The sequence below is a fragment of the Talpa europaea genome (assembly GCF_964194135.1).
Source record: "Talpa europaea genome assembly, chromosome: 9".
In the NCBI taxonomy this organism is placed as follows: Eukaryota; Metazoa; Chordata; class Mammalia; order Eulipotyphla; family Talpidae; genus Talpa; species Talpa europaea.
This window is the reverse complement of record NC_140076.1, coordinates 48,185,629-48,207,418: the sequence shown is the minus strand read 5'-3', so window position 1 is coordinate 48,207,418 and position 21,790 is coordinate 48,185,629. Positions and strand designations below refer to the sequence as shown.

Below are 21,790 nucleotides of genomic sequence, written 5' to 3'. Positions count from 1 at the left end.
TATAAATAAATAAATAGATCTTAAAAAAAAAAAAAAAAAAAAAAAAAGATATTACTAGGAAAGAAAAATATAATAAAAAAAAAAAAAGTGAGACAAAATAATAAAATGTTAGAAAAAATTTTAAACATATAGTTAATTACTTGGGAAATTATATGCATTAATAAAAAAGTTTAAAAAAAAAAAAACTCAGTGCCATCCCTGGAAAAACACTCTACAATGTTCTACATGCAACAAAAAACGAAAAAAGACATATGGGAAAGAAGACTACAGGGGACATCTGAGATAAGTGGTGAAAACAAATAAACAAACAAACAGAAAGAAGTGGGAATGCCTAAATATTATGTGGTAGATGTCATAACAAATCAACAAATGAACACACTAAGTTAGAATTAACAAACCAGTAATTAAAGACTAAAGGTTGGTTGAAAATTTTGCATTATTTTAGAAAGGCAACAGAGTTGCTGCAGCTTCTCAATGGTGGGAGTAAAATGATGAAAGCAGTGTCTGAGAAAGATGGTTCCAACAGCTGTGTGTGGGATGAGTTGGAAGGGGAAAGAGACTGGAGACAGGGAATAAACAGCTAAAAGCTGTTAAGTACAGAGGCATGTATTACAGCTACAAAGCATGAAGAAGCATGAAGTACGTGAAACAGGAAATAATGAAGACTAATCAAGAGCAAAAAAAAAAAATCAAGAAAATGGAATAACAGGAGAGGTATTTTATTAAAGTGATATTAACGATTTCCATAACACCCCAGCACTATATTCAACATGTAGCTATATATTTTAGAATTTAAGAAGGTATTAAATGTGCAAAGTTATACCAATCTCTATAGGACTGTCATTAGAATAAAATGAGATAATGTATATTAAAAGAGTTCTCTAATTACAAATGTTCCATAAATAATAACTGCTGTAAATTTCTCACAGAGGACATAACTTTCGTCATAATGTCAGACCTGAATCCAAATTCTGGATCTGTTATTTGATAGTACCTTAAATGGACCTGAAGCAAACATTTAACCATTTTGATTTTCATTATGTAAGATGGGGAAAAAACAATCACTAATAAAAACCCAAGGAATGAATGTAGTAATTCATTATAAAATTAAGAATATATGGATTACAGTGAGTAGTAAAGTGTATATTGGAAGGGGAGAAAACCAGAAATAGGGGTACATTTTGGCTGACCTTATTAGAGAAAAAGCCACAAGCATTTTCAAAGAACCATAATAGCCATGCCCTTCTCCAAATTACATAAGAAAATTGTACAAAAAAGAAATTATACAGGAAAATTCCTGAAACAATTATTAATGCTCCACATTAGAAAATGCCCTTTTATATTTAAGACTTAACCCACAGTAGTATAAAGAATAGTCAAAAGCTAAATTACCAAGATGATTTTCAAAACAACAATTAACAGGTAGTTACTTTTTTCTAATTTATATAAATATTGCCAGAATTCACATTTGAATTCTAGTATTTATTACTCTGGAAGAAGTTTAAAAGGATAGGATTCAAAATAATCCTGAGGGAACGTTATAGTAGGAGGGTAGAAAGTAAATAAAGTTAAAGTTGACTTATCTTAGGTAAGACTCTTATGGACTTCTACCTGATAGAAAGAAACAGATTTAAAGTTCCTTGGTGAGATCACCCCACCAATGAGAAGAGTTTATAAAATCAACTAAGAAGACATTTAGCTCAGTGGTGTTTGAGAATAAGATTAAAAGTGAACATAAATAGGGCCTCCCCGGTGGCGCAGCGGTTGAGCGCTGGGTTGCGAAGCTGCCCGCAGCCTCTGCAGAGCCGGTTCAATCCCCGGCTGCTCCCCGGCCACCGGAGGAGGGTCCCACATGGTGCGCAGACCTCTCCTGCCGCCCGCTGCTCCCCTCAGCAGTGTACTTCGGTCCTTCTACCTGCTTTGCTCCCCGCTCTGGCTCTGGTGAATTCTCTCACCCTCCCACGCTTCTGACTGTACCCAGTGCTTGTATAACTAAATAAATCTTTTTAAAAAAAGTGAACATAAGTAACAAGTATTCATCAATATTTCCTTTCTAGCCTAGACCAGTGAAGCTCTACTTAGTTAGCTGAGGGTGTTTAGCATACCATTCATTCATTAAACTCTATACAATATACCAAAGAAAACAATATAAGGAATACAAATACAGTATCAGAACAGCTTTGAAGAAATAAGATTAATGCATCAAAAAAAGCACCATGATAATATATATTAAAAATAATGTTACTTATACAAGGATCAAGAGTGCTTTAGGTAAAGCATAAATTGCATAAATCAAATTTGGTCACAGGAAGGAAAGCACTACAGATGGAAGGACCAGTGTAAGGCAATAACAGAGGCAAGTAGAGGGATTTACAAGAAGGAATTGGCTCAAGTATAAGGGATCAGAATATCAGATTTGGAGCCAGCTTGCAAAAACCCATGAGTACCGCCATAAGGCATGTGAATCTTATTTTTCAAACACTCAAAGCTTCTGGATAAGGGGAGATGAAGAATAAAAGGATTAAATAGGAATATTAAATTATTAAATGATTGAAATATAAAAAAAACCTGTCACAAAGCTATTTAACCACAAAAACATTCATCAGACAGCAGTCATTACAAAACTCACATCCACCCTATTTGTAGTCTACAAGTAGTAAATCTGGTAGTAGTAAATCACATTCACCTTTAACTCCATAATCTTAATCTGACTCTGGGGGGTGGAGAGTGGGGCATAGCAGAGATGGGGTAGGAGGTAAGACGATAGGGAAAGGCAGAGCTTACCCAACCCAATACTAAATGCATTTACTCCCCATTTACCCAACCCAATACTAAATGCATTTACTCCCCTATGATTCAACATTCCATTAGTCAGCCACATCCCCATGTGCCTCTCAGAGAATCAATATGACAACTTTTGTGTTCCAGATATGTATGTTGTTCATATAACACGTCCCTAACCCTAAGAAAACCACTTCATCAGGTGCTCAACCAAAGAAAAGAGTAATCAACTGTAGCACTAGAGGAAAAACACTTTTCCCTAACACCTAAGGCCTTTTTTGTAGTTCATCTTAATCATATTTGGAGGCAGCTGAACAGGAATTTAGTCCAAACAATTATCTAAAGGCAGGAAATTTCCTAATGTTTCATGAAGCTAAAACATGGCAAATAAAAATAAAACCTTTGAGGATGGATGTCAGAAAAAAAGTGTAGACACATAGTGCAAGACATTTGTTCCTCAAGGGACATAGGTATGAAAATGATAATAGACAAGAGTAATGATGAGGATTTTAAGAGAATCTCTTCTCATTTTCCCCCATACACATTACAATCTTTTCCCTAATCAATAGTTTGAAACAGTATTATAAAATTCTGGCAGCCTAATTATTAAAATATCTTTAATTATCAGATTAACATTTGCTAAAAACCAGATTTAACATACTTTCAGAGAAATGTCTATACATTTAAAGTACTAACTTATGCTTGCTTTTTGGAATTGATAAAGTATTTCCATGTGCTTATTTATCTAATATCTACTAAGCACCTACTATATGCCAGGCACAATGCTAAATGCTGAAGGCACAAAATGAAACAGGAATAAAATCCTTGTTCCCTTCAAGGAGTTCACATTCTATAATATAATTAGGAAGACATACTATAATTAGTTTATAACCATAAAATTATAAATGTTATCATAAAAGATAACACAGGATACCACAGAAGCAAAAAAGGGAGGTCAGGAAAGAACTAATTACAATAGTTCTGAGAGCGAAAGATCAGGTTGAAGTTAAAGCTGTGTTTCCTACACTTGGTTGTGCATCTGAATCACATACAGAACTAAGGTCTTGGCATCACTTCAGATTTAGCAAATTAGACCCTCTTTAGGTAGAGCAAAGAAACTGATGCTTTTAATGTTTGCCACTGGTAATTCACAATCACAGCCAGGTTTAGGTAGCAGTGAGCTAGAAGTACAGACAGCTATTCCAGGCAGAGATAATAGCTCACAATGGTTGAAATATATGAAATATATGCAGAAGATGAGAAAGAAATCAGAAAGAAAATAGTAACATAATATGATATGTCAGTCAAGATCTACAGAATTAGTGTGAACTTCCAAAACAAAAGCAATCACCTTTTCATGTATTTTAGTAAATGATGTGTGACATAAACTAATTACTTATTGAGTATCTGGGAAAATTAAACACAAATACCTTGCACTTCAAAACAAAGATAAAATGCTTCCCTGAAAAAGCAAACAAATTTAACAAAAAAAACAGAACTCTACTTAAAATTTTAATTAAATGTCATAGCCAATGATTTTTCTCAGGATTCATTTCTGGACTATAACAGAAGTTATGATAAAATTCTAATGTATTTTAAAAGTCAAACTTTTAAACTGGTTTTACTTGTTCTGACTAAACATTTATTTAAAATTGCATTTTTATACCTAATTCCAGATAGGAATAAAGAAGTACATGTCATCAATTAAGAGTTTGTATTCAGAAGCTTGACCACCACCTCACACCATACACAAAAATCAACTCAAAATGGATTAAAGAACTAGACATAAGACCTGAAACCATAAAATATATAGAAGGAAATATAGGCAAAACACTACGTGATTTGCACATCAAAGACATCTTTACAGACACATCACCCAAAGCAGTGATAGTGAAGGCAAAGATAAACAGCTGGGACTACATCAAATTAAAGAGCTTCTGCACAGCAAAAGAGACAATAACAAAAACAAAGAGAAACCCCACCAACTGGGAGAACATTTTTGCACCCAACACTAATGATAAAGGACTGATCACAAAAATCTGCAAAGAGCTGATGAGACTCAACAACAACAAAGAAAATAATCCAGTCAAAAAATGGGCAGAAGAGCTAAAAAGAAACTTCTCTGAAGAGGAAATGCAAATGGCCAACAGGCATATGAAAAAATGTTCAACATCACTTGTCATCAGGGAAATGCAAATCAAAACTACCATGAGATACCATCTTACACCAGTGAGAATGGCACATATTAAAAAAACTAGCAACAACAAATGTTGGCGAGGGTGTGGAGAAAAAGGAACTCTTCTGCACTGTTGGTGGGAGTGCAAACTGGTCCAACCACTGTGGAAAGCTGTGTGGAGATTTCTGGACCTACTAAACATAGAGCTTCCATATGATCCAGCAATTCCACTCCTAGGTATTTACCCAAAGGACACAGAAACATCAATTCCAAAGAACACCTGCACCCCTATGTTTATAGCAGCACTATTTACAATAGCTAAGCTTTGGAAACAACCCAAATGCCCAAAAATAGATGACTGGATCAAGAAGATGTGGTACATATATACCATGGAATATTACTCAGCATTCAAAAAAGATAAACACATGCAATTTGCTGCAACATGGATGGCGCTGGAAGGGATCATGCTCAGCGAAATAAGCCAAAAAGAAAAAGAAAAATACCGGATGGTCTCACTCATAGCAGGAATCTAGAAAACTTAAATAAGGGACCAGGAAAATGAATAACTATAAGAAAGTGAAAATCAAAATCAACAAAAAACTATGAACCAGAGACACTTTTAGGGGGGCGGGAGGGGAGGGATTGGGGTCAGAATGGGGGGCTGCAATTGTATGGGGAATATAACAATAAAATTTAAAAAAAAAAAATTTAAATTGACATTTAAAAAAAAAAATAAAAAGCATTGTTTTTGAAAAGCAAAAAAAAAAAAAAAAGAGTTTGTATTCATCATAATAGGCTAAAAGGCAGACAGAATCTTTTCTATTGATTTCTATTTGTTAAATAATAAATGGTTTAAGTCATCAAATATTTGAAAGTCCAACTACAAGGTCATTTAAAACCAAAGCAATAACCACATAAAATTACTTAAAGGGAATCAACTGGCAAATTACAATAATTGGCTAATTGCCAAAATGATACCTGAACGTTTGATCTAGTAAATCATCCTTTCTCAGATTCAATTTAAGGTGTTTTCTTAATGGTATTAATTAATAATTAATAATTCTTAATATTATTGAATCACCTTACTTTCCAGATGAAATACAGGTATTATAGTTTTGTCTTTTTCTCAAGCTAAAATGATCTATTTTACAAAGAAAGTAATATAACTCTGTTTTCCTACGCATCCACTGCTTCTGCTTCTAAAGTACTGCTCCTGCAATACTTTAAACATCTCTATTTGTTTTTATTTCAAGTACCTGAATCCTGCAAAGAAGGCACTAGTATTACCATGTAATAGATGAGAAAACAGCCGTAGTGAGGAAAATGAACTTAATCAAAATCACCGCTAAGTCAAATTTCAAACTCAGATCCATCTGACTGCGAAGCTCTTTCCACACTGCCTTACAAATGGAGAGGAACATAGAACTAAATAAATCAAACCTAAATAATGGAATTGACTGCAGTTCCCTGCTATAACTGCTTTTGCAGCAGCAAAAACAAATCTATTACAGCGAACAAACCAAGCCATGTATCTGGGTTAGAGGTTGGGGGTGTTCTGCCTCATCCCTGAACTCCCTCCTTATAATTAGGAAATATCCACTTCATGAGTCCTTGCAGAAGGCAGAGCCTGTCTCCCATATATAGAAGCTAACAATGCGATTGTCTTTATTACTGCCACCCTCACAGCATGGATATGGGCCCTTAATCTATGCTTTGACAACATGGCAATTCACCAACCATTCTAAAATAAGAGCTACAGACATAGAAGCTAGGATAGGATAGTGTAGATCTTGACAGTAAGTAGCAGTAGTAACATTAAATTTCCAATGGCAACAGCAGCAGCTATGCAGTGGCTGAGTCAGTCTAGCCTTCAGTAATTTGTGGCTTCATTACTGCCACTGGACTGTTATTTTTTTTTTTTTTAACAAGTTTTGGTTTTTTTTTTTTGAGATTTATTTACTTTTATACAAGAACTGGGGTACAGGCCAGATGCGCGGGAGGGTGAAAGGATTCACCGGAGACAGAGCAGCAGACTGAAGAAATACACTGCTGAGTGGAGCAGCAGGCATGACAGGAGAGGTCTGCTTCGCCATGTGGGATTCTTGCCAGCCAGCCGGGATCGAACCCACACTACAGAGGCTACGGACAGCTTCGCAGTGCCACGCTCAACTGCCTGCGCCACCAGGGAGGTCCCTGGACTGGTTTTATGGAGCGATTTTTTTTTCCCCAAAGATTTATTTGTTTATTTATGCAAAATCCGGGGTACAGACCATATGCGTGGGAGGGTGAGAGGATTCACCAGAGACAGGGTGGGGTACAGAACAGGCAGACTGATAAAATACACTGCTGAGGGGAGCAGCGAGCAAGACAGGAGAGGTCAGCCACGCCATGTGAGATTCTCGCAGGCCAGCTGGGATCGAACCCGCACTGCAGAGACTGCAGACAGCTTCATAGTGCGGTGCTCAACTGCTTGCGCCACCAGGGAGGCCCTAGAGCGATTTTTAGATATCTTTTCTGCTACTTAGTCTTCTTGTTCCCAACTATTTATAAAGTTATAGGTTTCTAGCCACTTAGTGAGCTAATCAGTATACTTTCAATAAATTCTTTTTCTATTTATATCAAGTCAGAATTGCCTTCTGTTACCCACAATTAAAAACCTGGCTGAGGCATTTAATATTTATATGACACGAAATAATTATATTAATAAAATCCTTATACCTTAATATTAATTGTTTTATATAATTTGCCATTATACACTCTTAATAGCTACTTTATAAATGATGTTACGCTTTAACAACAAAAATTTCAGACTTTTCAAAAGCAACACAAAAATAAAAATATAATAACATTTCAACCCATTTTTTGACTGGATTATTTACTTTGTTTTTGTTAAGACTCTTCAGCTCTTTGTAGATTTTTGTGATGCGAATGGCCAACAGGCATATGAAAAAATGTTCAACATCACTTGTAATCAGGGAAATGCAAATCAAAGCTACAATGAGATACTATCTCACACCAGTGAGAATGGCACATATTAAAAAAACTAGCAACAACAAATGTTGGCGAGGTTGTGGAGAAAAAGGAACTCTCCTGCACTGTTGGTGGGAGTGCAAACTGGTCCAACCACTATGGAGAGCTGTGTGGAGATTCCTCAACCTGCTAAAGATGGAGCTTCCATATGATCCAACAATTCCACTCCTAGGTATTTACCCAAAGGACACAGAATCATTAATTCAAAAGGGCATCTGCACCCCTATGTTTATAGCAGCACAATTTACAATAGCTAAGCTATGTAAACAACCCAAAAGCCCGAAAATAGATGACTGGATCAAGAAGATGTGGTACATATACACAATGGAATATTACTCTGATCAAAAAAGATAAACACATGCAAGTTGCAGCAACATGGATGGAGCTGGAAGGGATCATGCTCAGCGAAATAAGCCAGAAAGAAAAAGAAAAATATTGGATGGTCTCATTCATAACAGGAATTTAGAAAATCTAAATAAAGGACCAGGAAAAAGACTAATTATAATAAAGTAAAAATCAAAGTCAAAAAGCAACTATAAACCAGACACATTGTGGGGGCGTAGGGAGAGGTAAGAAGGGTTACAGTCAAAATAAGGGGGGTGGGAATATGGGGAATATAACCAAGATGAAAATGCATACATTGTGCAAAAATGAAAAATGATGTAAAAATATATAAAATAAAATAAATATAATAACAACCATCCGAGGATGATTTTCCACTGAGGTTCAGAGTTATACTTTATTAAAATTTCTTACCTGTCAGGAATACCTAGCCTCTTGACACTTCTATACACAGAAAGAGTATTTGCAACATGTCGATAGTTAAACCAGAATCGGGAGGTACACACCTACAGTATTAAAACAAATATGTTATTTTCATGAATCAAAATAAGCCATGGAGTTACAGAATTATTTCTCTTTAAGTGATGCAGAGATACTTAAAAAAAAAAAGACTATAGCATAATTTAGGCTAATGACTTGTCAATAAACCAATCTCTCTAAGAGTTCTTTCATAACTAGTATTAAATAGAAAAGACCAAGCAGCTGAAGAGAAACCAAATCTTGGGGGGATGTAATCAAATGCTGAACCAACTTAGTTACTCTCAATTATTGTGATTTTGTAATGTTCCTATGTCTAAAAGACTAAATCCTTTAAAATCAAAAACAGTGCCCATATTCTCTTCAGAGAAGAGAAAATTAGTTACCTTGGGTTATGTAACAGTCCTCTTACTCTGGATTGCTCCCTAATTTAGTTGTGAAAAATGTAAGATAGAGACTAAAACATAACATGCAAACAGTTTTATAAGCACACAAGAGAATACATTATAAAAAAAAAAAAGCTGTTGAATGGAACAGAAAACTAAAAACAATTCAAGCAAATTTTACACTTAAAGAAATTGATTCCTAAAGGTACCAGAAAAATCTAACACGGGGCTCAAAAAGCAGCCCTCTTGAGAATCCTTTCTAAATGAAGTGAAAGAGAAGTCTGAGTTGGGCTGTAGTCTACCCACCAAGACCCTATGACCTCCTACTACAGGTCTGTGCTGATAGTAGATAAAATCAATCTTGAGAATAGGATAAATGTTCTTTTGCATCATATAGAAAAGAACTATAATGTAATTTTTAAAATTTAAAATGTATTTTCAACTTAGAATACTATAAGAAAAAAACTAAATGTTTGACTACATAAAAACGTAAAACTAAGGTCAAAAATGCCCTAAAATTCTAACAAAAATGAACACTTGAAACATAAAGTTGTATAAAAGAAAAGGATGAACAACTCAATTTTGGAAAAAATGGGCAAAGAATGAGCACACATTTCATAACATAGCTTTACAAGTGGACAATAAAACTCTTGGAGATGCTCAACGTCTGCACACTTTAAAAAATACAAATAGAATTCTAAGTATTCACAAGGCTGGTAATTCACAATATTGACAGGGGTGTGGGGAAATGAGTGCACACATCCTACCCATAAGCTATACAAGGGTAATTCGTAACATATATCAATTTTTGAAAATTTACTTAATCTTTCAATAGCTCATTTTAATATACAAAGAAATATATATTCAATTATTTTCATTATAGTGTTGCCTATATTGGTAAAAATCAAAACCTAAAGGCCAGAAACAAAATCACTACCCAAAGAATTTACAGATCCCCAAATGTGAGCATAAATAGTATCTGAATTAGTCACAATAACAGCCAGTATATTCCGTGTACTTCACCATACCCAAAAGGTTTTTCTCATTTGTTACAGTATTTAATGAGATTTAACCTAAGAAACTGCCTCATTTTCACCAGCAAGTTACTAGGCAAAAAAATCAGAGTAGGAAAAGAGACAAGACCAGGAGATACCAATTAAATAGATAACCCATAATTTTTACTGAGTAGAATATCAAAAAACAAAACAAAACAAAAAGTAAGTTGCAAAAGAGCATGTGGCATGACTCCCCTTTTTAAAAAGGGGGTGGGGGTGGTTAGACACAAATGTACAAGTGTGAGCATATGCACTGGAAATTTCTAGATATGCAACTAACTGCCAACAGTATTACCATAAAGTGTGGGTCAAAAAATACAACAGCTTTTCAGTTTACACCCTTTCTCACCGTACTTTATAACCATCAGTATGGATTACCTTTATAACCTTTTCTATTACACACTGGCAAAAATGTTTTATTCAAAGCAGATGTGGAGACCAAAATGGAATCCAACTTTCCTTCTATCTCCCTCTGGTGGCAAAAGTTTACTTAAGTCATATTACAAAAGCAAAAGGGCATTTCATTGCTCACATAGTCGAGTCTTAAACCAAATTAATTAGAACTGCCATGAGACCTCATTTTCTTCACTCTGAAAGAAATTCAGCATGCCCCTGGTCAAATTTCATGATTTTCCATTTAAGAAAATATAGATTAAGTTTCACTATACTGTCTGAGTGAATGTGAAAATATTGGGCAAAATATAAAAACTACAGTTGTGATGAAATGCTTAGTAATAATTCCTTTTCACCCTCTATTTCTCATCTGAGACCCACTTTACTGAGATTGGGTGGTTAAAAGTTTCCCAGAATAGATAAGGTTTTAATGCCTGTGCAGTACAAGCTAATAAGCTCTTAATTCTAAGGGCTGAGCCCCTGGCAATTAGCACAATAGTATGCACAATTTCCACTTTTAAGAATTCCGATACAGAGACTAATCATGGAAGAGCATTTATTTTCTTCTAGAGCAAGTATCTTTTCAAATTGGTGGATAATTTTCTTCAACTTATAAGTGGTCATTGAAAACCTGTGAGCTTATCTTGATCATTTTGTGTTCATTTTCATCATAAAATCTCATGTTCTTTGACAACACAAAAATGAGGCATGAGTCCGTGTCCACACACTGCTCTATTTAATCACAATACAACTACATTTAACACAAATATATATATAGCAACGATATTCACTCTGCAGTTACTTTTAGCAACCTGTAGATAAATACATGCTTTTATGAAATTATTCTCAAAATTTCTAAGGCCATTCAATCTCCCTTTTTCTTGGTAAAGTTAATTATAGTCTTATATGTTTGTACAGCACTTTTAGTTGAATTCCTCTACCTTCCTCCTTTATATTCCCACTGAATTCTCATAAATTCCCCAGTTTTCATACTTTTCCAACATGAGTTACTGGCTTTGAAATGCTATATATTCTCTTTCTTTGTCCAAAATATCAGCTTCCTTTTCTGCCTCTTTATTTTCTAATTCTTTCCTCTGGCTGACCCTCCCAATTGACACTTTTTTTGGTTAAGTCAAATTTAATGTATCTTCTAATCATGTAAATGTCATTAAATGAAACCCCAGTTGTAAATGACTGCACACTTTCCCAAGCACCCAAAAAAAAAAAAATTACATTGGGGAATTAAAAATAGAAATCAATGAATCCAAGTAAATTATAGATAATAATTCCCATAATGAAGAAAAGAAGGCAGAAGAAAAAAGAAAGCCAATGAGAAAACTTCACTAAGAATCAAAACAGTGCAAATTAAACAAAAAGAAGCAGTCAAAAAAGGATAATATACAGTTGACCTGGGTTTAAAAATAGCAATAAAGCCTTTCTAGAGGGAGATTATGCTTCACAACTTCATAATTTTATGCTTAGAAATTTACCCTAATGAGAAAACCAATCAAATTCACAAAAATACATGCAAGGATATCCATTACAGTCCTGTTTAAAATAATGAAAAATTTAGAATCTAAAGCTTAGGTACACTCATTAAATAGAAAACATTACAATCTGACAAAAGATTACATATCTCTATATCTACTGACAAGGAAAGATTCCCAAGATATGCTTTGGGGGGTGCAAAATAGCAGGAAGAATATCATCCCAGTTATATGAGTTCATATTTCTTATGTTTATACATAAAGAAAGACAAGGTAAGAACATTTCACCAAAAATGTTGATTCTGGCATGTGGGACTAGTGGATAATTTCTTGTCATCTTTTTAATTGAGGTGAAATTCATATAAAATAAACCCGTTTTCTTTTAACTTTTCTATGTAATTTGAATTCCCTACAATGACCTCTTCTTTTATACTGAAAACCAATTTTTTAATAAAATAAAAAGGCCTAAGTAGAGTATGTTACTGAAAAGAAGCATAATTATTAGTTTCCATCATTAAAATAATCCTATATTTTATAAAATGCTTCCTTGAACAGCATCCCTAATATGGTCTGACTTTATTTACACATCACCACTTGACAAATATGCCAAAAGCAAAGACTATTTGTTGATACAATCAATTTAAAATATATGCAAATCAAAATAATTTGTAATAAGAAAATAAATTTTATTTTCAAAAATTTGATCCACACAAAATTACTCAGGCACATATCTAAAGTTACCAGCAAGGTATATCTTTATAAAATATACTTACCAAAACAGCCCAGTTGTTTGTATGACCACTTCTAAAGAACTGTTCCGCTTGATCCTATCAGTCAAATAATAGCAAAACTGATTAGAAGAAAAAGTCAAATTTCCCAGACTCAAAATTGATGGTCAGTTAAGATTTATAGTTTTTATAACTGTTAATAACAGTAATTCATCATTAAGCAAGTTCATAGAAGATTCTAGTATTTGACTTTACGAAGGATAAAATTGTTTTTTGTTATTGTTGGGGAGGCATAAGCGGGGTAAAGTCCATTTAATTGTAAATATTTATCCCAAACACTGCCAGCTTTTTCTAATATGCTTCTAGTTTTCCAGTCTCCAAATCGTAAATTGCTAATTTCATGCCTTTGCTCTACACAAAGTAACAATTAGTATACTTTCTGATGAGATTTCTCTCAATGTTCATTCTTAATCTGTTGTAGGTGCTTCCAATTGCTTTATTCTAATTCAAAATATATACCAAAATATTTGATTTGGTATATTCTCTAGTATACTGTCATGTAACATTTTCACTAATCTGTGAAATTGCATTTGCCACCATATAATATTAAAAACCTCAGCATCCAAAACCATCCAAACACCTATTTTTATCATATATTAAAATAATAATGGCTAGCAACCATAATGACTTACAACTGCTCCCAAACAGTATTAATGAGCAGGACAATCAGACTGCCTGGATTCAAATTTTAGCCCTATTAACTTACTAGCAATATAATATTAGGAAAGTTGGTTAATTTCTCTGTCCATCCCCCCATCTATAAAATGGTATTATTACCTGACTCACAGACTATAGGGATCATGACTAAAACATTTGCCTAACAAATGTTAGAATAAAATTTAAAAATCTACTCAAATGTATGTTATATATTTACATACATTTTTCTTAACTTTTCCCAATAGTCTGCCTAGCTGCTAAAGAAAACAATGTACCATAGTGAGTAAAAACCTGATTTAGGAATTTGAAGATCTGGATTTTAGCCCAGGTCCTCTCTCTCATCTGGCTGTGAAACCGGGATAAGTTATTTAGCTCATTATACTTGAGTTTTCTTATGGAGAAAGAATGTTATGAGGTGACCCAAACTCTAATGTCTCTTTCAGTCCCAAAATTCTTTTTTTTTCAAAGATTTATTTATTTATGCATACAAGAACTGGGGTACAGGCCAGAGGTGGAGGGGTGAGAGGATTCACCAAAGACAGAGTGGGAAACAGAACAGGCAGATCGACTGAAATACACTGCTGAGGGGAGCAGCAGGCGAGTCAGGAGAGATCTACTGCACCATGTGAGTAACTCCCTGGCTGGGAGTTGAACTCACGCTGCAGTGGCTGCGGATAGCTTCATAGGTCGTGTCTTAACCCCTTGCGCCACCAGGGAGGCCCCTCAGTTGCAAAATTCTTAATCAATAATACTTTAGAGATAAATTCAAGATGTGATTGCTTATACAAGTACATATAGCTAATAGAACACCTATAATCATCACGAAAAGCATGCTGTTTCCTCTTAAGGATCCCAGAGTTTAATAAGGAAACATTCAAACACATTACACTACCATATAATGCATTCATTTCTCACATTCATTGGATACCGTGTGTCAGTGTCACTGTCATGGTAGCTCAGAAAACAATGATGGCCCAAAAACCATGCCTTCACAAAGGTCACTATCCAATTTCAATGACACACATTAGTAAATAAGGGCAAACTATAAATTCTATAAAGGTAAAATACACAGTGTCATGAAACAGTATAATAGGAGGATCTGGCCTGATGAGGGGTCAGGGAAGGTTCCCTAGAGAAGCAACAATTATGTTAGGAACCAAAAGATGAAGAGAAGAGAATAGAATTCCTGACAGAGGGAACATGGGTCCTTATGGAAGAAAGGAGCTTAAAGGTTTTGTGAAATAGAAAGGTTAGCATAGGGCCTCCCCTGGTGGCGGCACAGGTGGCTGAGCACCACGCTGTGAAGCTGTCTGCAGCCTCTGCCAGTTTGATCCCAGCCAGCCGGCCAGGGTCCCACTTGGCGCCGCAGACCTCTCCTGCCTTGCCCGCTGCTCCCCTCAGCATTGTATTTCGTCAGTCTGCCTGTTCTGTTCCCCGCTCTGTCTCTGGTGTATCCTATCACCTTTCCCCACATCTGGCCTGTATCCTGGTTCTTGTATAAAATAAATAAATAAATAAATCTTAAAAAAAAACAAGTTAGCATAACTGGGGGGAGAGAGAGAATGACTACGTAGATAGGGGCTAAAATATGCAGTGCCTTGTTTGTGGGCCACAATGAAGATTTTGTTGTTTTTTATCTTTAAAGCAGCATTAAGGTGTATATGAGTGACATATTTATGTGATCAGATTTATGTTTTTGAAAGTTCCTCTGGCTGCAATTTGGAGAATGGCCTGGAAGGAAGAATGGTTTGAGGGGGGTGGGGGTGGGGAGGGGAGGGATTGGGGTCAAAATAAGGGGGTTGCAATTGTATGGGGAATATAAAAATAAAAAAAAAATTAAAAATTAAAAAAAAGAATGGCTTGAGACAAACCAGTTAAGGAAGTATTTAGTATTTACCCCCTAAGTGAAAGAAGATGGAATAGGTAGTACAAAGGACACAAAGGTTAGAACAGATAAGTGCTATACTCGCTAAATGTACAAATTAACAACAGTAAAGCAAAGGTAAAGATAGGTAAAGGATCCACAGAGGTCATGCATTTATTATACCTTAATAAACAGAGGAAACAGGAGGTACAAAACATTAAAATGTGAAATAGCACAGCAACTGTGTAACTACAAAAAAGAGTAATGGTATCCAAAATGAAGTATAAAAGATAACCCATTAAAATAATGGAGAACGGGCCTCCCGGGGGGTGCAAGGGGTTAAGATGCAACCTACAAAGCTGTCCACAACCACTGAAGCACGAGTTCAATCCCTGGCCAGGCAGCTACCAACATGGCGCAGTAAACCTCTCCTGACTCGCCTGCTGCTTCCCCTCAGCAGTATATTTCAGTACATCTGCCTGTTCTCTTTCCTACTCAGTTTCTAGTGAATCCTCTCACTCCCCACACCTCTGGCCTGTACCCCAGCTCTTGTATGCATAAATAAATAAATCTTTAAAAAAAAATAAAATAATGGAGGAAAATGGCAGATCATGTACTCATTTATTTTATCTAAAAATATACTTTATATGTGATATGCACATCAAAGACATCTTTACAGACACATCACCCAAAGCAATGATAGTGAAGGCAAAGATAAACAGCTGGGACTACATGAAATTAAAGAGCTTCTGCACAGCAAAAGAGACAATAACAAAAACAAAGAGAAACCCCACCGACTGGCAGAACATTTTTGCACACAACACCAATGATAAAGGACTGATCACAAAAATCTGCAAAGAGCTGATGAGACGCAGCAACAACAGAGAAAATAATCCTGTCAAAAATGGGCAGAAGAGCTAAAAAGAAACTTCTCTGAAGAGGAAATGCAAATGGCCAACAGGCATATGAAAAAATGTTCAACATCACTTGTAATCAGGGAAATGCAAATCAAAACTACCATGAGATACCATCTTACACCAGTGAGAATGGCACATATTAAAAAAACTAGCAACAACAAATGTTGGTGAGGATGTGGAGAAAAAGGAACTCTCCTGCACTGTTGGTGGGAGTGCAAACGGGTCCAACCACTGTGGAAAGCTGTGTGGAGATTTCTGGACCCGCTAAAAATAGCGCTTCCATATGATCCAGCAATTCCACTCCTAGGTATTTACCCAAAGGACACAGAAACATCAATTCCAAAGAGCACCTTCACCCCTATGTTTATAGCAGCACTGTTTACAATAGCTAAGCTTTGGAAACAGCCCAAATGCCCAAAAATAGATGACTGGATCAAGAAGATGTGGTACATATACACAATGGAATATTACTCAGCAATCAAAAAAGATAAACACATGCAATTTGCAGCAACATGGATGGCGCTGGAAGGGATCATGCTCAGCGAAATAAGCCAGAAAGAAAAAGAAAAATACCTGATGGTCTCACTCATAGCAGGAATCTAGAAAACTTAAATAAGGGACTAGGAAAATGAATAACTCTAAGAAAGTGAAAATCAAAATCAACAAAAAACTATGAACCAGAGACACTCTATGGGGAGTGGGGGGTGGGGAGGAGAGGGATTGGGGTCAAAATAAGGGGGTTGCAATTGTATGGGGAATATAAAAATAAAATTTATTTAAAAAAATAAAAATATACTTTAGTGAATATATAAAACAGCATCAATGAATGAATATATATACACACATATACATTCATTCACATACATAGCACCCGTGAGCAATCTCTATTTTTTTTTTAACTGGTAGGGAAAGTGTACTTAAAAAGTTTTGAGGTGGGCACAAGATAAAACTTTGGACACAGACTTGCAAATGTCTGCTGACTAGCCCGGCCCCTGAAGCCTGAGAATGATCTCGAGAACTCGACTATTGATATTTCACCCGCCGCCTGCTCAAATTTCACTTGCTAGGGACTGCGCACACAGATCCTCCCCTGACTCCGATAATTTGGTTCTTTTATTTTTTTAAAGGCTGACACAGACCATGCCGTCCCAATGACCACCTCCCTAGTGCAGTCGGCGGCTGATGTCTCCACGACACTCCTCCGTGCTGTGTATCGGACACCGGGGCGCTCTCAGCCACGCCACCGCTGTCCCCCTGGGCCCACCGCTCAGAGAAGCCTGACTCCTACCTCGATCTGACTAGCGGCCAAGCTGCCCAAGCACAAGAGCAATAGCCCTGCCCTCGCGGTCAGAGGCCGGCTGGGGAAGTAGGCGGCGGCCATGTTTGCCGGCTTCAGGTCGCGCACACCTGCGGGGGGCGGAGCAAGTGCCGTAAAGCAGCGCGACGGCGTTTTTACGTTGTTTTCGTTTGCGACATCGGCCCCACCTCCTGGAGGCCCGCCCCTCGGTCGCCTAATTTAGCCTCTTAGCCGTCAGCGCCTGCGCAGAACTGGTGTCTCCCGGAATTGCTGGGGAGAGCTAGGCGGAGCTCTGTAGTCTTAGCGGCATCTGAGTACGTTTTCTTTTTTTTTGTATTTTAAAATAGATGTGAAGTTTAAGCATTTTATTTGAAAGGTGAGGGAGGAAACCTGTGATCCCAACTATTTCTTTTATTTATTATTTTGCCTAGTGCTGCCTATTATTTGAATATAAAAGCATTGAGGGTGGGGAGACACAAACTGAAATGTAATCTCACAAAACGTAATTAAATCAACTTCAAATGGAAAGATAGGTGGATCCTGCAGCCCAAACAGGCGTGAAGGCTATCGCTTTATTCAAAGTATGGACATGGAGAAATTAGCTAAATTTTTTATTCTTCTGCAATTATGCTAAAGTTTTTCTCAGTGAGGATTTAATAAGAGCATCAGTATTCATTCCATTTTGCTAATTATATACATTCAATTTTAAATTGTTTTTCATCTAGCATGACATGTTGTTTCAAGTGTAACGTGTTCAAAGTCCTCTGTGTCAGCCCCTAGATTTCCTTTTTTTCATCTTGCACAGGAACCAGCAAAGTTCAAGGTGATCATTGCCCTGTCGTCCTGGGTCCTTGAGTGAAAAGTCAACCATGGTGAACGAGTCGAAGGAGAAAAAAATATAACTTCTAGTGCTTTAAGGTTTAAAACAGTTATCTTGATTGATGCATGTTATATTCCAGACACTATACAAAGCATATTATGCATATTATATAATTAAATGTTTACAATTGTGTAAGGTATGTATTTTTCCCCTTTATTACATAAACATGAAGCATGTCATACAGCATTCAGATTATCAATTGCTTGAGACCTAGTAACTTAAAGCAATGCATTATCTCTAAAACTTTTTGTATCTCCTCTCACAGATGACTTGGTATCCCCTGGCATGTTCTTGAGTTATAGGGCAAGTGGATATCTTGTAGGGTCAGAATAAGCAGTCAGAATAAGCCTCTGAGGAGGAAGGGAGGCCCCAGAGATAGGGGCAGCAAATTCCTAAGGGGACTAATGAGACTTCCCTGGACTGAGGGCAGTGAGAACGAATAGGATATTCCCAGGCAAGGATGATAAAGAAAAAAGGGCTCTTTAAGATAAGGGCTGGGTTGTTAGAAGTGCAGTGGCAGTAAGACAGGAGCCACTGAGAACTAACCAATTACAAAGAAACTGATGGGGCTTTAGAATAATTAGAGAAAAAGATATACATTCCCTGAGGCACTGCCGCTTCCTTGCCCCTCCCTGGCCTGGTTCCTGGAGAACCATTTTGTTTCTGTTCTTTCTCCTTAATAAACTTTTCCTTGTATCTATTTCTCTAAGCAAATTTGCCTTTTTTTGCTTGCTTGCCTGAGAGTGAAGTTCCTGCTACAGCTTTGGCCTAGTGACTAAGACCTAGCACTGCCCCCGCAGCCTGGGGTCAATTCCTGGCTGGGTAACTAGACCTGAAAATCTGAAATTTCGCTAACATTCTCAACTGGGATCTCACATGTTATTACAATTAGATGTTCACTGTGACTGCAGTTATTGAGGGTGACTTAGCTGGATATCCAAGATGTCTTCTTCATATGACTTGAAATTCATGCTAATTTGCCCCTGGGAGAACAGCAGTGCTTGTCAACTGAAAATTATACCTGCAGTTTTGCAACAGGGTGGTCCTCAGGGAAAGGGGAGGTTCCAGTTTTCCTACCCCACCCAAGGGAGGGTAGCGTTTAGCAAGAATATGAAGTTGGAGAGGAGACTGGAGAAGGAAGGCAGCAGAATGGAGAAACATAAGGAGACCTGGAGGAGGCACTTGGAGCAGAGAGACAGGTAGAAACTGTGCTTGCTTCTTGGCCTTGGACTTGTTGAGACAAATGTGGGTGAGAGACCTATAGCGAGGTTAACAATGGCAGTGTTTATCTTGATTTTGCTCCTTTTGTCCTAGACATGGTAGGCTGCTTTTGCCCATTTTCTATGGGTACCAGAAGGTATCTTAGACTTGTGGCAGGCTTTCGGGCCTCAAGGCCTAATTTGGGCCAACCCTGTTTGGCTGGACATTTACCCACGAGGGAATGAGTATCTTAGGCTGCTTGATTTGGAAACTGTATTCCTTGTCTTGTCTTTGTTGTACACTGATTGTATTATACTTCCTTTCCATTAAAGGTCTTACATGCTAGATAGAATCTGTATTGCCTTGATGCAGCAGATGGCAGAACCTATTTAAGGCAGGCAGTTTTGGGAGTTCTGGGGTGTCCCTCACCCCTAACCTGTAAGAGTTTCTCTAGGTGAGTTGGGCTGAAGCATGGCAGCTGGGTTGTTTGAGAGAGCATTCCAAGAAACATGGACAAACCCTCTAAGTGTTAGGGTTATAACTTAGCCTTAAAAATGCAAGAATTACTTATGCCACATTGTAGTAGTAAAACAAATTAAAGTCATCTCAAGTTAAGGATAGGAAAATTTAGACATAATTCTCAGTATAGCAAATCTCTACAGGAAAGAAGTAATGCATAATAGCCATCTTTGGAATCTAAAATATTATTTGCAATTTACGAGCTAAAATCCTGTTCCTTGATGATCTTAAAATATGTAAGGATTGAAAATACTCCATTTAATTTATGAAACGAATCTACTCATGAGATTGAAGGTGTATGTGTTTGATAGACTTAGTATAAATTGAGACAAGCTCTATTACGTGTGAAAGTAAACCAGTCTAAAACCACAGAGAACTAACATAATGAGTTTACTTTTTGTTCACACTGCAAGTACAAAATTAGAGTGTGCTTATTGTGGTTGCTCAGGCATTCAGACTGATGGAGTTTCATCTCATGAGATTCTACCTCTAGGCATATTGCCAGCATCAGTGTAGCAGAGGGGAGCACAGTACATTGCATCCTGGAACCTAAAGCTTCTTCCTATGATACACATCATTTTTCTTTTCTTTTGTTTTTTTTTTTTTCTTATGGGTCTCAAGTGGGTGCCATTTTGGGGGTGCAATCTTAGCTTTCCTGGCACTCAGGGTCACTTTAGAAACAGGAAATGGAATACCTTCACAAGGCTTCCCTGCTCATAAGGCATTAATAGGAAACTTTAAGATGACCTCTAGACCCTCTTCCCTTTTGAATTAAGTTGACACACAAATTTGTTAAGATTTACAGGCATGCATCTCTATACACACATCATTTTTCTTACATCCCACTGACCAAAGAAGTCATATAGCTATGCCTATAGTCCTGCTATGTATTTCCTGAATATTTTGGAACAGTCCTAATAACTGCATGCCATGTCATCTGAATTCCTATATATTGGGACCAGGTTGAATTTAGAGAAAACACAGAAATCAGAAATTAGCATTTTCTTCTGAGTGTCATAATTCATTCAATACTCACTTGTTTTCAAAGGCAATAACCTTTGCTGTATATATAGTACACCAAATAATCATATTCATATTTGATATGTAACTTTACAGTATATATGAGGCTTTCACATATCTATGTTTTCTGATTTTTTTATTCAATTTAGATAGAGGAGGAGTTATTTGTTCTGGTTTGTCAGTCAAAATTAAAATAAAATAATTGGTTCCCAAAAAATATCATTGTGCTAGTTATTCACTCAACAGATATTCATTAAGCACTAATTATGTACCATGCATTGTGCTGTTCATAAGCAACACACAAAAAAGCAGAAACTGAGCAAGTCCCAGTCCCCACAGAGCTACATTCCAGGGGAGACAGACATTAATAGTAGAAGCATTTAAACAAATGTGTAAGTCTGTAACAGGGTGGTCCCCAGGAAAGGGGGAGGTTCCCTGCCCCACCCAAGGGAGGGTGGAGCTGAGCAGGAAGAGGAGAAGCTGAAGAAGAGACTGAGGAAGGAAGCAGGATGGAGCCAGGA

The 21,790-nt window shown here is 36.7% G+C and overlaps 1 protein-coding gene across 1 annotated transcript in view; it reads right to left on the bottom strand.

Moving 5' to 3' along the window:
* PIGK (phosphatidylinositol glycan anchor biosynthesis class K) overlaps positions 1-17,734 on the bottom strand; it is a gene marked incomplete at both ends in the record, with an annotated part of 90,681 nt that extends 72,947 nt beyond the window's left edge. The window contains 3 exons of the mRNA XM_084242924.1: positions 8,744-8,835; positions 12,901-12,954; positions 17,642-17,734. Of these exons, the coding sequence (XP_084099050.1) occupies positions 8,744-8,835; positions 12,901-12,954; positions 17,642-17,734 (239 nt within the window). The remainder of the gene's footprint in view (positions 1-8,743; positions 8,836-12,900; positions 12,955-17,641) is intronic.
* Positions 17,735-21,790: the final 4,056 nt, after the last annotated feature.